Source organism: Bemisia tabaci, chromosome 5, assembly GCF_918797505.1.
Source record: "Bemisia tabaci chromosome 5, PGI_BMITA_v3".
NCBI lineage: Eukaryota > Metazoa > Arthropoda > Insecta > Hemiptera > Aleyrodidae > Bemisia > Bemisia tabaci.
The window spans coordinates 22335889-22351622 of record NC_092797.1 but is presented as its reverse complement, the minus strand read 5'-3'; the positions used below and the strand labels follow the sequence as shown (position 1 = coordinate 22351622).

General features: G+C 38.3%; 1 protein-coding gene across 7 annotated transcripts in view; it reads left to right on the top strand.

The window, feature by feature from the left end:
* The window catches only part of LOC109036555 (uncharacterized), a 426442-nt gene that overhangs the window by 301598 nt on the left and 109110 nt on the right, over positions 1–15734 (top strand). For 2 of the 7 annotated variants that reach the window (XM_072300436.1, XM_072300435.1), the window contains one exon: positions 14984–15033. The exons of the other annotated variants lie outside the window; for them this stretch is intronic. In XM_072300436.1, coding sequence (XP_072156537.1) covers positions 14984–15033 — 50 coding nt within the window. The remainder of the gene's footprint in view (positions 1–14983; positions 15034–15734) is intronic. 7 annotated transcript variants of the gene reach the window in all.

Genomic DNA, 15734 nt, shown 5'->3' with positions numbered 1-15734 from the left:
TGCACCCCTCATGGCTATTTCTCTAATGAGGCAACGTTAAATTGTGTGCTTACGGCTCTCACAAAGGTCTCAGTTTAATGCACTGAAAAAAACAGTTTCAGGCTATATAGACGTACCGTCCGTTCCGGGCTCAAAGACTGGAAGTTCCGGATGCTGGAGCCGTAGCTTAGATTTCTCCGGGTGCTACGCCCGGAACTTTCGGCCGCCGAGCCCTTAACATGGCCGGTATGTCTATATAGCCCGTAAGTACGGCTTCCACGGCCGTAGTTTTCTTTTATCAGTGTATAATTAAGACGAATTTTGGTGTTTGAGCTGAATCAGTGATTTAATCTAAATTTGATCGAACGAATTTTGAAGGAAACTAGATTTCGAAAATTCGAGCGTTACGACGTTACGCCCCTTCGGTAACGCGGCAAAGCGGAGGTAATAAACCCGGTTTAAAGTTTAATTTTTTTTCCGTGTATAATTATGACAAATTTTGCTGTTTCAACTGAATCAGTAAATTAATCTAAATTGGATCAGACTTTTAACGAAAATTCGATTTTGAACATTTCAGCGTTACGGCGTTACGGCGTTCTTCGGTAACGCGGCAGAGCGGAGGTAATAAACCCGGGGCGTCACGTGCTCGCCGTCTGCGTCTGTGTGCAAAGCGCGCGAGCGTGCGGTCGGATTTCGGTCAGAGTAAGATACGAGGTTCGTGTCCCGGCATGAGTAAGATCCGAGCAATTAGCTCTCGAGCAATGAGGGCCCTCGAATCCCCGGCAGCTGGAAGGAGGGGGTTATCCGGATGAATGGCGCGGAGGAGCTGCGCGGATCGCGTATTTGTTTTTCGCGATAATTACACTGTTTGCGAAGCTGCTACTTGAGTTGCATCCGCCACTTCTTCCAGTAGCGTGGCGTGCTTTGCGATATATCGATTGCTCTGTCATTTAAACCTATGGAAAAGGATCGATGAACAGGGTGTTCGCAGCGAACACCCTAACAATCGATTCTTTACCATATGGTTAAATGGCATAACAATCGATATATCGCAAAGCACGCCACGCTACTGACTTCTTCCCTGGATCCCGGATCTGGCCCGAAAGTGCAGTGCCTCGTGCGAGCTCCAAGGAACGCATTGTTCCAGTGGCGTGGCGTGCTCTGCGATACATCGATTGATCCGTCATCCGAACCTATGGAAAAAGATCGATTCACAGCATGTTCGCAACGAACACCTTAATAATCGATTCTTTACCACAGCTTCAAATGGGGGAAAATCGATAATCGATCCTTCGCGCCACTCCACTGCATCGTTCCCGCGTAAGATGATCGCCCAAGTGTGCGCCCTGTCGATAGTGTTAGTTGCAAGACACGTATCGCCTAGTAGTCGCGAGGTTGCGAGATTCGAAGCATGCGCAGTTTGCATGAATATTGAAACTCATGGTACCTAGTTTTTTAAAAACCGGGATTCATCAGGGAATGAAAATTTACCGGGAAAATTAGGGAATTCGTTCCAGAAACCGGTAATCTCTTCTCGAACCACCCAGGGATCATTTCGTTTTCACATTTGGCGGTCTAATCTGACGTGCGCCAAAGAAATGGCTGTAAGATGAATTAAACTCGATATGCATATCTAAAACTCTGGAAAATTATATTCTTTTCCCCAAGAAAATCCCTGGAAAGTGGGAGAAAACTTCGGTTTCTCATCAAGGAATGAGCTCCTGAAAATCAGGGAAAAATCAGGGAATGAGCTTTGCCAAGAAAACTAGACACCATGTTGAAACTATTTTGCACGTTATGAAGGGTTGAGGTCTAATTACGAAGGCCCTCTCGGTGAAATTGGTCCGATGAGCGGATTGGGTTGAGCCCGATGGGGTCAACGATGGCGTACCGCCGAACGGCATAGTTACCAACCTCAAGACGGACGGAGGCGACATGTTTCGGGAGGGGGGTACAGGGGAGCAAGCAAATAATTGCACCTCATCTATCACTTGACCGGAGAGAAGCTTCAAATAACCTCCACAGTCGTCAGCTTGCTCAGCAAAATCATAAAAATCTGACTTCTCACGGAAAATTGGATTGCTAGGCCCCAACAGTCAAAATTGATCGTTAGATTCTCCTGTTAAAATACTATTTTGCTAATATAAAAGCGCCCAATGATATCAGTTCAAAGCGAAATGATTTTGAATCGAAGATCGATGGTAGGTTAACCTGAATTAGAGGACTTAACTAGAGTCTTGTTTTACCCCGCTCAGATCTCAAGTTATGGTGTTGAACTGTAAAGGGTTTGCACGCTCGCTGAGATTGAATTAAGCCCAAAAATCATTCTTCACTCTTATTTGTACTAAATACTCAGCTCTTGCAGCCAAGAAAATGCAAACTTTAACACCGAAAAGAAGATCGACACCATTTATTTGCTTCAGTTTTGACGTCGTGATATATACTCATTCAAATATTCTTACAGAAACGTGATTTTTTTCGAAACAGCTAAACCAGTCTTGTAACACAAATTTTGGTTGGGGTAGTTTTTAATGAAAGTATGTGTCCGCTAGAATTTCATGACGTAAGATCAACAGAAAGGTATGTTGAGAATACTTTGGTCAATAAAATCGACGAAAAGGGTGGGTCAGATAGCTAATGGACTTGGATTCATGGTCATAATTTCGAAGAAAACCTCGCAGTAGAGTATAGGCAAATGTTTCAAGTTACTGAGTACTTTTTAAAGTGGGATTTTCAAGTACAATTTGGCGATCGTGTCAATGAAGTTGAACTGAGTAACCGATACATTAGTGGTTAGGTGGCGTCGCATCATTTGTCCTCTGGAATGACCATCACGGCTACTCGTGCTTGATCTGAAATTTCGTCCCAACGGCGCCGCCGACTTGTGCTTTGCCCCTCTAAAGCTCTGAACATTAAAAGCTTATGCTGTAAGTAAACAAATCAATGAAAAAAGAGGAAGGAAAATCAATTTTCCTTTTGGTATAATAATGGCACTTGTTAGAAAGCATCAACGTGATGTCATTTTTTCATTTATTTTTTCCTATTTTTAGTGTATTTTCCGAAGAAAATGCACTATTGTCATATTCTTTCTTTCAACCTTTTACCAATCAATCTTTTTGTAATTTAATGTTTTGAAATTTTCTACAGAAAAAAGAAAAATTGATAAAATTATAGTCTCGATGACAAAAGTTTTTACCGATTACCGTGATGAATTACCAAATGATTGATACTACCAGAAAAATCTCATCACGTTAAGGAAACATTCGTTTTTTAAAATAAAATTGTAACCACTGTAATGAATTGTTTCCTCCATACGTTGTATCACAAGAACCTGGCGAGGATGCTGTTTTTTTCCTCGTAATAAACCCTACTTTTCATACACTGGAAAAAAAACACATTGGATCTAGAGTCCAGACTCTTAAAAACATCGACAAGAAAAAATACTCTTGATTCAATCAGATTTAAGCTTAAATCAAGAACCAAGCCTCTTAATTTGAGCGGATTTCCTTTCGACTTAAGCTTAAATCCGATTGAATCAAGAGTATTTTTTCTTGTCAATGTTTTCAAGAGTCTGGACTCTAGATCCAATGTGTTTTTTTCCGCTGTTCGAGGGTACACAAAAAATTACTTATTCCACCCTCTCCCAAACGACAGTGGAACGTCCGATTGGGAACATTTCGGATATGGAATACGAAGTTGAAATGCGCCGCGACTCATACACGCGTTATGTCACATATCTCACCACCCCCTTCGACACATCCGAAATTTCTTATCGGGGAACTTGGGAGCCGGCGAAACGCAAGGTGTAAGCTGGATGATAATAACAGCGGCGAAGCGTGATTCGATATGTTTACCCTTGAAGCTACGCTAAAGAATCGATTATGAAGATGTTCGTTGCGCACACTCCGATAATCGATCCTTTTTCGTAGGTTTAAATGGCAGATCAATCGACTCATCGCAAAGCACGCTACGCTACCGGATAATAGAGCGAGGAGACGCTCTGAGCCGACTTTTGAATATGGCGAGCTCATTAAACCGAACCGAGACACCATTACGGAGGCACCACCACCGAGCCGCTACAACCCTCCACCTAAATGAATACGGCGACGTATTCCGCCCTGCTAAGGAGAAGCATCGTACGAACATTTCGACGTTGCCAACTTTTGCCCCCATAAAACATGTACTTTTGAGAAAGTTATGGACATTTTTCCTTGAAAGTTTCAGATACGTTGATTAAATTGAATCAGTGAGTTCGAAAACACATCAACTCGGGTTTTTTTCGATTTTCACTTTTTTACAGTTTAGTAACACCTATGGTTAGAAGCATCTGCACGCAAAAGGAAATTTCGAAATTGCAATCGGAAGTGCTCGAAACAGCGGCAAGAAAAGGGAAAAATCGAAGTATTCTATTGGAAATACAGATTTTTGGCCGTTTCAAAGGAAACGGGTGACCATCCGATTTTGCGGTTTTCTTTTTTCGGTTCAGTATACCTTGTACCAACAAGTTATATAAATATTCAAGCGTTATTCAGGTCGAAAAATATAAATTTTTTTGAGCAGTTTATGAAAAATCAGTATATGAAAGTCGGTGAGAACGAAAACACACCAACTCGGAAATTTTTAAACGCTTAATTCTGTCATCAAACATGGAGTTTCGATTTCAACTTGGTGCTTTACAAAATCTTTAAGTAATTGTCTTTTGGCACCCACAAGGTTTTTCTTAAACTAACTTCTTCGCCCGCTGCGCAGTTTTAGGTGTTCCCTGAACAATTTGTTCTTCCGAGTTGGTGTGTTTTCGAACACTCTGAATCAATTGTGTTTAAATTTTGTAGAAAAATTCGAAGGAAGATATTCACAAGTTTCTATGAAAATTTGTATTTTATCAAAGAGAATTTGGCAACGTCTGAAGGTGTATACGGCGTTCTTATTTAGCTCGGCAGTATTTGCATTCGCGAGTCTAGGCGGGGGTGGATGTGCTCCGGGTGGCGTTATCTCCGCCAAGAAGCGTCGATCCTGACATTTTAATCCGGCCACCGGTGTAAGTCGCCGGATTAGTTGACAATATTGTTGCCGCTCGCGCCGGGAAACTGTTAGTTTCTTCGTGGAAAGCGAAGACAATTAAAGCGATTTCACGTGATCTGAGGCAACGCTACTTGACACGTGTCGTTCCATTTAAGGACCTTTTATTAACAACGCTGGGGGCCTGAGATAGTTGCTCCTAAGCGCAAATGTCTAATTGCCACCACGCATGACAGAATAACTTTAAAGTACGGCCTTTGTCTTCTTGTTTTTCGTAGAAAATGTTAAGGACTACTTTGCGACTTTTTCATCTCTCCCAGATAAGACAGGAATATTTAGCCAATATTTAAACAATATTGTTTTGGTATTTATGCAAACATTGGGCCAATATTGGTTAAATATTGAGCCAATGTTAAAATCGTACACCATCTTTCCTTTTGGCATAAATACTGTGTCAACACTTTGGCTGAGAATACTGTGCCAGTACTTCAAAGGGAAAGTATTTGGATATCAATATTGAGACAATACTACACCAATATTGAATCAATTTAGGGGTTCGCAGCTAGGGGATGGTGGAAAAGGGTTAATTGTGGAAATAATTTTAGAAACCATGAAAAATAAAAATAATGAAACCACTGGGATGTTATTTAATCGATTTTGCAGATTAGAAATTTTTCATCCACTTGGGGATTGAACCCGGGACCTACCTAACACTAACCGACGACCCTACCGATTGAACTTTACTGGGCGATGTATTTTAGTGACTTAAAACCGGTATTTAACGTCGAGTTGGACGGGCAACTAGGATATTTTCCATCTGCCTGGATTTGTCCGTGTATTTATTTTACTTTTTACTTTACTATATTTTTTAAATTTATTTTATCGTTTTACTTTGTTTTATTTCCTTGCTGACTCTATTTTTTTCTTCACTCTATTTTTTTCTTTTTTTTCAAGCACTTCATTTTTTCTTTAATTATTTACTTCTTATTCCTTTACTTTGTTTTGTTTTACTGTAATTTATTTTAATACTTCATCATAATTTTTTTGACTTCAGTTAATTCTTTAAATTCATTCTATTCTTTAACCTCATTTAGTTTTTTCCCTTATACTTTATTTTTTTCTTCATCTCAGTTTTTTTACTTCATCTCCTTGCTCCCTCTAATGTTTTATTTCAGTTTAGTCTTTGACTTCATTTTATCATTAATTTGATTTACTTCATTTTATTTCTCTTCTTTTGTCTCTGTTATTCTATTATTTCCACCATTCTATATTTTATTTATTTTTTTCTCTTTAAATTTTTCATCGACATTCTGAGATGCATTTTGCATTTGATTATGCAGTTTGATGTCTTCCTCATAAAGACTATGCAGGTGCGATTGCCATAATCTCACAGCTGCACAGCTACTAAGTGCAAGTTCTACAGGAGACCAATAAGCACACGAGATCAAGAATTTCTTCTTCAGTTGAATTTAAATGTTTCATTTGAAATTTGAAAAATAAAAAATAAACAACCAGATGTGAATGAATGATAACATTCTCATTCAATGATAATATTCACAACAGTACATGAACTACAAACGAAACAAAAAAGAAATAAACTGAGATCACGCGCAAATACATTGAAAATGACCTCAAGGAGGTGGAAATTCAACAATTTCTTGGGAGGCAAAAAAATATATATATATGGACGTATTTCTGTCAAACGGAACTATGTGCATTAAGACATGAGCCCTGACACCCATAAGCATATGTGCATAACAGGGCTCACGGCATAATGCACTTAGTTCCGTTTGATAGAAATACGTCCATATTATATTATATTAAATTTGACAACAACTGCAATAACCTTTATGAATAATAAGGTTGAAAATAATGGATAATTGTTCAGAAAGAACACATTTGAGCTACGTCTTAAATCTAAGCCTTATTATGTTTAATACTTTTCGTTATGGGCAGGCATTTAGTATGATGACTTATACCGATTAGGATATCGAAAATATTTTAAAAATATTTTGAATAGCAGTATTATTGTTTAAAATATTTTCAAAATATTTTGAAAATACTTACTAATGCATTACTGTCTTTTAAAATGTTTTTAAAATATATAATAAATATTTTGAATATAAATATTATATGTACTGATATTTTAAAAATACTCTCACGATATAAATTTTTACAGTATTGAAATACAAATATTTTGAAAATATTTTTATGATGTTTTGGGTAAACATATTATTTTTAAAAATACTAAATGATGATTCTTTAAATATTTTCTAAAAAAATAATTTTGATTATAATATTATCAAATTAAATCAATGGTTTGCTAACCGCCCTTCTTTTTCTTCTTCTTTTTTTTTTGGATGAAGATTTTAATTGAAAAGTGCGTTTATTTTGATGTGCCTGCGCTGGTCGAAGATTAAGATGAAACAAAATTTCCTTGAGTCTGAGGGTTTCAAACTGCACCTCTAACTCAGGTTCTCCATAAACAAATTGCAGTAATGAGCTATTATCGACACATTGTAAGATCTCCAAGTTTTTCTTCTTTCCGCAACTACTCATTTTTTTTCAAATTAAACCGGTAGGTACATAGTCAATATAAAATTCTTTAATAATTATGTACATCATTTTAGACACTTGAACATATAGTTTGTCCGCAGACCAATAAATGAGTTGAATTAAAGAATCGTGGGACAGCTTCCTAAGTTTTACCGCTTACCATTATCACAGATTCGGCTTTCCTCTTCAAAACACTCTAGCATTTTGATGAATTCAATATCATGCCTCATGCGAACTTCCCTGTGACTTCACGTAAAAAAACCCGATAAATTATCAAATGACTCATTTTGTTAAATCTTCGTCTCGTAGTTTCAAATCCTTAGTTTCATCCAATGACGCAACATGGTGTCCATTCGGATTGGAGCCCCTCGTCCTTGAGCCCTAGTCACCGAAGCCGACGTATTTTTCAGACGTTTAGGGGTGTGTGGCTGAAAGGAGAACAGAAGTCGAAAATCAATGGAAGTGTGGGGTTGCTAACTAATAGCCGCTGTTTTTGCCACCAGTGCGGAATAATCCCCGTTGCGAGATGTAGCCAGAAATGTTCATTTTAGTTTTATCGAAGGGTGAATCTCATCTTCCTATCCTAATGAATGAAAAATGATTTTCTTTCCTACCTTTGACTTTGTGGATACCCTCTGTAATTCGTCACCTCCCGGTAAAAGAATCACAAGCGCCATGCGACGTTTAAAAATGTCTGCCGCCATTCCATTTCTTTACAGAGAAATTGTTGGCAGAATAAAATTTCACTAAATTTTATCGGCAGCACAAAAAAATTCAGTGACATTTTCGGACAGCTTCGTTGAACAATTTCTCATGTGAAAAAAGAAAACGGTGGTGGAAAGTAAACGTTGTAATATGGCGCTTGTGATACTTTGGCCGGCAGGCGACGAATTTATGTTACAGTACTTATTTTTTTCAACCTACGCAGCATTGTTATTTTTGTATGTACTTGTTTTTCTTTTACTATTTCTAGCTTTAACATTTTCAAATGATTAAGAACTGTGAATTCAATTGCAAAACTGCAAAATCACGTATCTTCATTGCGGTATTCCAAAATCTCCGACGCTATTTCATTTTTCGACGAGGAACAAGTCAATTTTATAGCTTGCACCATTTGTTATCCATCGAACGTTGCAGGAGCACCAAAAAACGAAAGCTGCAACTATTTTAACTTCCGTGCAGCTAATATTGCATATCAATGGAATTGAAGGCGATTATTATTTCTCACTCTTATTTCATCTTTTCGATGAGAAACAAGTTAAATTTATAGCTTGAAATTTATACAGAACACTCCGCCAAGAAGGAAAAAAATCAAAGAAGTTTTAGTTTTAGACCGTTCAGGAATATAATGTCCGCCAGGGAATTTAATACTGGCTTTGAATTTTTCGAAAGAGCATTTTTAACCAGATCGTCTAATACTCACTATCATTTTTTTTATGTGCATGATTCATAAACGCTGTCAACCGGTCGGCAAATATCGTCAACCTTTTACCAGCTCTCGAAAGTAATTTATGTCGGAGCAGAGCGTATAGGAAGAGGAGCAGTGTAACGAATGCCCGATAAAAATACGCTCGGTACCCATCTCGACTGCCCCTCCCCAATTTATGGTTGACGGGGTGTCAAGATCAGGGCCTGACACCCTTGCGAAGGGATGAAGAAATCAGCGAAGGAACACTCGCAGCTGCCGCGCCGTTTCCGACAAGAGCGCGTCAATTTGAGTAGTTCGGCTTACTTTTTTATTCTCAATTAATGGTGTTCGCTCTTTCATTCGGGTCTGATTTTATGGATTTGCATAATTCTCTCATTTATCTCCAGTCATAAAATTATCATAACTACAGCCTGTAAGGGTTGTGACGGAGTACGCATCTTGCGCAGGGTTGTCGGATGAAGAACGGTTTTTCAAACATGTCTGAAATATATTTCTCGAAAATAATATACGTATATAATTAATTTTACGACAGAGCATGGCAACAGATGGACCTCGGAAGAAACTTTTTCGAATTTGTGGAATTTTGTCATTGTTCGTCGCAGAAATAAAATAAACAGCCCATAATTTTAAATGATTCAAATGTTCTAAAATTTGATTGAGTAAATTGAATTCAAAAATTCAATTATACTGCTAATCATAAAATACGAGCATTTTCGTTTTTTTAATTCCTTTGTATTCAAATTAATTGAATCAGTATTGACTACCAATAATCGACTGACATTTTAATCAGCCCACTGAAAGGCAAATCTTACTGTCCGCAGTGCACCAGAGAAAGCTTGTCATTTTGCTTATGGACTGTTTCTAATTATTTAAAACTTTGGTTTCAATAGACTAATACATTAATATGCCTGCAATGTATACTACTTAATAATGAAATTTGGCAACCTTGATCAGAGTATGTGTTTCGTTATGCTCGGAGGCCACTTAAATTCTGAAGGGAGTCTCAATGTTTTCCCCTCGAAGTTGACTGTCTCCGTACTTACTTGGTAGTTATTTTTATTGGTATGTTGTATAATATGTCATAATTATTGTGTCCACAAAATTCTGTTGTCGGCCGAATTTTCAACTTTACACTTTTCCTCTCCTCTTGAACAAAGTGATTGTTTTTTGGAAGCTTAAGCACTCTCTCTGGATACTACTACAAGCTTGATCCTTTTTATTTTGTCCTGATAAATTCCTGTGGAACAGTTAAAGCAGAATTTTTTTATGAAAATCATCAGTTTGATCGAATGCGTGGAAATTATCGAAGACTTCTTAGAATATTATGGGATAAGGCAAAAAGAAACAATATTCATCGCAAGGTCTTATTGGATGAGCTATACACTCTAAAAAAAACTCGAGCGTATTAGCCGAACGCACGGTATTCCATATAGATAGATTTAACTATTTCTTGCGTCAAAGTGAAATTTCTATCTGTGTGACCGAACCTCTTTCATAAGTTTGGCCGTCTAAAATCGGCTCTCACGCTTGGGAAAAGACCCCCTTAGGTTTAAATCACAACGGGGACATATTTCGGAAAACTCCAAACAGATACTCTTTCCATACCGTCACTCACTTAGCATTCCATTGAACGTTGCAGGAGCACCAAAATAAAAGATACAACTATTTTAACTTCCGAGTAGCTAATATTGCATATCAATCGAATTGAAGGCGAAATGTATTTCTCGCGCTTATACCAATTCGTTCAGGCTTAATACGTGAAAGTGAGTGACTCAAATGCATAATACAATTGTTTCATCCCCCGAGTGGCTCTATTTGTATTGCTATCGGAGTAATTAAGCACGCTAATATTAGCACGTGCGATTGAGTCCCGTGCGGAACACAAGCGAATTGGATCTCGTCAAATAGAACGGAGCCAAGCCATATTATTTTTTACGTGGAAACGGTTGTGCGGATTTCCGTGCAAATTTCAGTGAATTTTTTGCATGGTACGAAGCAAATTCCTTAAAATTTTTAAAGGAATCCGCTTAAACGCTCTCTCGTAAGATATTAAATTGCCCAGTTTTTGGCAATTTAACTGATGTGGCTTGGTTCATTTCTGTCAAACGCGGTCCAATTGCTACTTTGCCGTGCTAAGGAAGGACGCCGTATTAAGGTTCAGGCGTTGCCAAATTTCCTTTGATAAAACACGAATTTTCTGGTAAACTTATGAATAGTTTCCTTCCAATTTTTCAGATAATTTTGTTCGCAATTTTACCTGAAGTTCCTGAAAATTTCAAGGAAAAATGTTCATAACCTTCCGCAAAAATAAACATTTTATCGAAGGAAATTTGACGACTCTCGAATGTTCATACGGCGTTCTCTCTTAGCATGGCAGTACAGAAGATATATTCTTGAATCAGCATTATTTAAATGGCAACAACAAAAATGACGTCATTTGTATGCTTTGTGAACCTAACGCAAGAGTATAATGACGTCATCCATCAGATCGGTGAGGAAGGAATAAAGGAAATAAGAACTCGAGTTGATTTACGTTGAATCTCCGGTGTTGGCTTATATTTTCTCAGTTTCATTCAACCTTTATAGGTGTGAATCTATTTCTCTTTTTTTATCTCTCCGACTGGTACTTGTGTACAATGGGCCACTTGCCGGGCTCAAATGGATTCGATGGTAAGTCCTCCGTAATGCAGTGCAGACGCACTTAACCGCTAAACGCCAATTACGGGCCGGGCGGCGGCGGCGCGCGGAGCCCGAAATGAATTTGCAATCCGGCCAGTGTATAGTATTTTCCTTTCGTTTGAACGCAATCAAGGGTGGAAAATTGGATTCGCGGTTCAACGCTGTTGATTTTTCACGGGGGCAAATTTCAGTTTGGAAATTGCTTCGGTGGGGAAATGAAATTTATAGCGGGGTCCGACTCGTCTGCTCAGCAGCTGGAAACGCTCCGCGCTCGACCAATTAACTTGCGGCTCCCCGTTCTCCACCCTGCTGCCGCGTTCATCCCCAACTATCCATTTCATACTCGTGCACGACTGTATCGCCGTCGTACCGAAGAGAGCAGTAATGCCTTTTCGTAAATCGAGTTTCCTTCTAAATTTGTCGAATCTAGTTCGAATGAACCGACCGATTCAGCAAAAATAGCCAAATTCATCATATTCATTGGAGAATGATCTATAAGAAATGCGTAAGTGCGCGGCAGGGTGTCTACAAGTCTGGAAATAGTACTGATTTTGTAAGGGCGGTCCGGAAGTACTGAAAAACAGCGGAAATTCCGCCAAAAGGGCCGAAATTTTTTAATTTTTTTTTTTTGTCATTTTTGTCGCAATTTCAAATTTTTGAAATTTATTTTATTTCGTCAAATGGAGGTACTGAAAAAGTACGGAATTTTTCCGTTGGAGGAGGTACTGAATTTCTCGAGAATGTACTGAAAAAGCACAGTAAAAGTACTTATTTTTGACCAGCCTGTTTTAATAGACACCCTGGTGCGCGGAAATTAACGTCAATTCCTATCCTGACACTCCATAACAGCAGGAAGTGCATATTTTCCCGCAAGATGGCGTAAATTAAAATGATATGCTTTTCTCATAGCCGGACCCTAACACTTCGAGGGGGAGGGGGATCCGAGGGGTTTTCCCCAGAACATTTAAGACATTTTAAAGCATCTAATTTGCAGTTCAAGTCAATTTCATCTTGACTAATTACCAAGTATGAGCGTTCTTCCTTCTTCTTTCCTCCGTTCTTTCCTTCCGCCTTTCTGCCCTTTTTCCCTCTCTTTTTTCCTCCCTTTTTTCAGGCGAACGGAGAGATGGGGCGCCCCTCTGGATCCGCCTATGGCCTTTCTGTCACACTCTTACCTTCATAAAAAAAAATTGTTGTAATATTAATATGATTGTTTGGCCTGCCCATGAGAAAGTGTTAAATGTCTAAGAGTAAATAGTAGTATTAGTCGAACTCAGTTTTTTTTTGACATGACGTCATTTTCAAAGTATTCACTAAGGGATGACGTATCCGCAGTCGGGTTTATTACTCTCTTTTCCTTAACTTATATCTAGAACATTCATCCGCTAACACATGTTTTATAACCTAGGGCGATGATAAATAAATCATTGGACCATTTTCAACGTTTCTAAAAGCAATTCGAAAATGTACTCTAAGCACGAAAGCTCCAAAACTGTCTGGTGGTTTGTTGAAATCACCAAAAACGCGCGTAGTTCAGGCAACGCAGTCCGTCTCATCGTTATCGTTCAGTTGAGCTCTCCGCCGCTTTTTTCGCTGTCCGTAATTTACGCACCGAAATTCGCGAGGAAATTAACCGGCTTTTTTTCCAGCACGTCGGGAATGGCTAGGCTACCTACCCTCATACCCATCGCATACCTTGCTTAATAGCAACATTTTCGATTTAGATCCATTGTGTACTTTTCTGCAGCTCTTAATGGTTACTGATGAAATTTAAAATATTCGGCACTCAAAACAAAATTTTGCGGTTATGTAAGGACTCGTAGCTATTGGGTAAAGTCAGTTCGTCGCGGAAATCCAAAGAATACGAGGAATTTTGGTAGTTCAAGGCCATGGCGGGTCAAAATTACAAGCTTTGGTTGATTTCTTTGAATGGTTATTGAATTTTTTCATTTTTATCTTTGCGCAGTCTAATAGAAAATTGGGGGAAAAACTCAGGAGATATGAAACCCTGAAAATCTTATGAGCTCGGAATTTAAGATTCGAAAAATCCTTGTGTCTTTTTCAAGACTCAGCTATTCTCGAAATTTATTATATTTTAGAATGGGTCTAATCTACGTACCCTAAACCTTAAACGCGATTTTAGGCTAAAATCGCGTTTTAAACTGGTCAAAGTTAACCTAATTAATTGTGACCGCATGAAGGAAACGACTGTTCTTCAAAAATGTTAAATGAATTCATTGCCCTTGATACTGTGCACCATTATTTTAACTTTATACAGTCCTACAAAAGCAAACTAGTGGAAGATTCAGGTGGAGCAAACTAGTGCAACATGTATTTATGATTGATGAGACTTAGTGATTTTATGATCGAGAGATTAGTGATGATGTATTTTGATCAGTTGATGACGTTATCGGCCCTGATTTTAAACTGCAATGACTTCTTGAATAAAAAGACTTTCGGACCAATCTTCTTCTCTTTAGCTAATGAATAAGATTTAACTTTCAAAATACAGCTCTAGGGTACGTGCAACGGGCCATTTTTCCACTCATAAAGCGCTTTTCCCACACTGACACGAGAAAAAGTTGCAGCAACTTTCAAACCGCTTTATTACATCACGTAATTCCCAATAGTCAACTCCGTCATTTAATTACAATAATAACCGACAAGACCGAAATTTGGGCGTTAAAAAGTGGCGGCTTAGGGAAGGATGGAACGGAACAGCTTTACTGCTGTTTGATGAGTTTAACATACTAAATGAGTTTCAAACTCCGCAACACCACAAGTGTTGTGTGGGCATGTATAAGGCTGAAATTCTCAACACGCATTTCGCGTTTGAATTTATTAGAGTTTCTTAAGTCGCGGGGGTGTGAAGTTTGAACAAACAGGCCGTAATTGCTGGAGTTCAAATTCAATGTTGCATACTCAGCGAAGTTGGGAGGAAAAAAAGTGTCAGAAAAAAAAATAATAATAAGATTGAGAACAGTAAGAAAGTCGTTGAAATATGTAAAAAAAAATCTGCAAAAATATTTTACAGATCACAAAATTCAGATCTCGTAATTGCACCTAGAAAAATGAATCGCAGCTTTTGTAATGCTTATGACGAATTTCAGACCCACATCAAAATCCTATTCTCATTCACAAGGAGTAACAGTTTTTTTTAAACATTATTGCATCACTATTAGGACCGGAAAAATTGTCTCTACCGAAGTATGATTTTAAACTGAGATAAGAATTTTTTTCTCTCATTTGCACGTTTTTTTGTATTCCAGTTTCTTGTAATTGCTTTCGTTACTGATCATGTTATTTTTATCTTTGTTTCAGGTAAGTGTTGGTCAAACACATCACGCTTATTTCACCCCTCTTCAAAACATGTAAGAGAATTTTATCATATTTCTTAAGAGGTGGGCTACTCAAGTTACTTTAAATTCGATAAATTACCCGACCGCGAGACACAGCCAATTTTTTTTCATAAATCTAAAAATCTTTCATCAGAAATTTTTTTCAATCTAAGAAATTTGTTTATCTTTGCAAGTATTCATTGCAACTAAAATTTTCCTTGGCGTAAACAAACGCTTTTTAGGTGCAAGTAGGTACAGTCAAAGAGAGATATTTTTCTGTGATCATGAACCCGATTGTCCCTAGCCCTTTTTCTCAATGGCCGTATGACGAGTTCGTTTCTGTTCCCTCAGGAAATGACGCTTAAACGGGTCCGTGTAGTCCTTGAGTTTTCACTCACTCTCGTAACAGAACCCTTGAGAGGCACAATTTTCCGCAGCAGTCGTGTATCTTTATTCAGTTCCTGTTTTCCGTTGACAGCGAATGAAAGACATCGGACTTTTTTGACGGCTTCAAAATACTATCCTCAATTCACGGAGCAATGGAGAGACGCGAATCATCGATTATCGATATTTTCCCATTCGAAATTACGGTAAAGAATCGATTATTAAAGTGCTCGTCGTGAACACCCTGTTTATCGATCCTTTTCCACAGGTTTAGATGGCAGGTCAACCGATATGAGCACGCCACTGTCACAGAGCGGAAGATAAACTAAAGGAGATTTGCCCAAAAAATG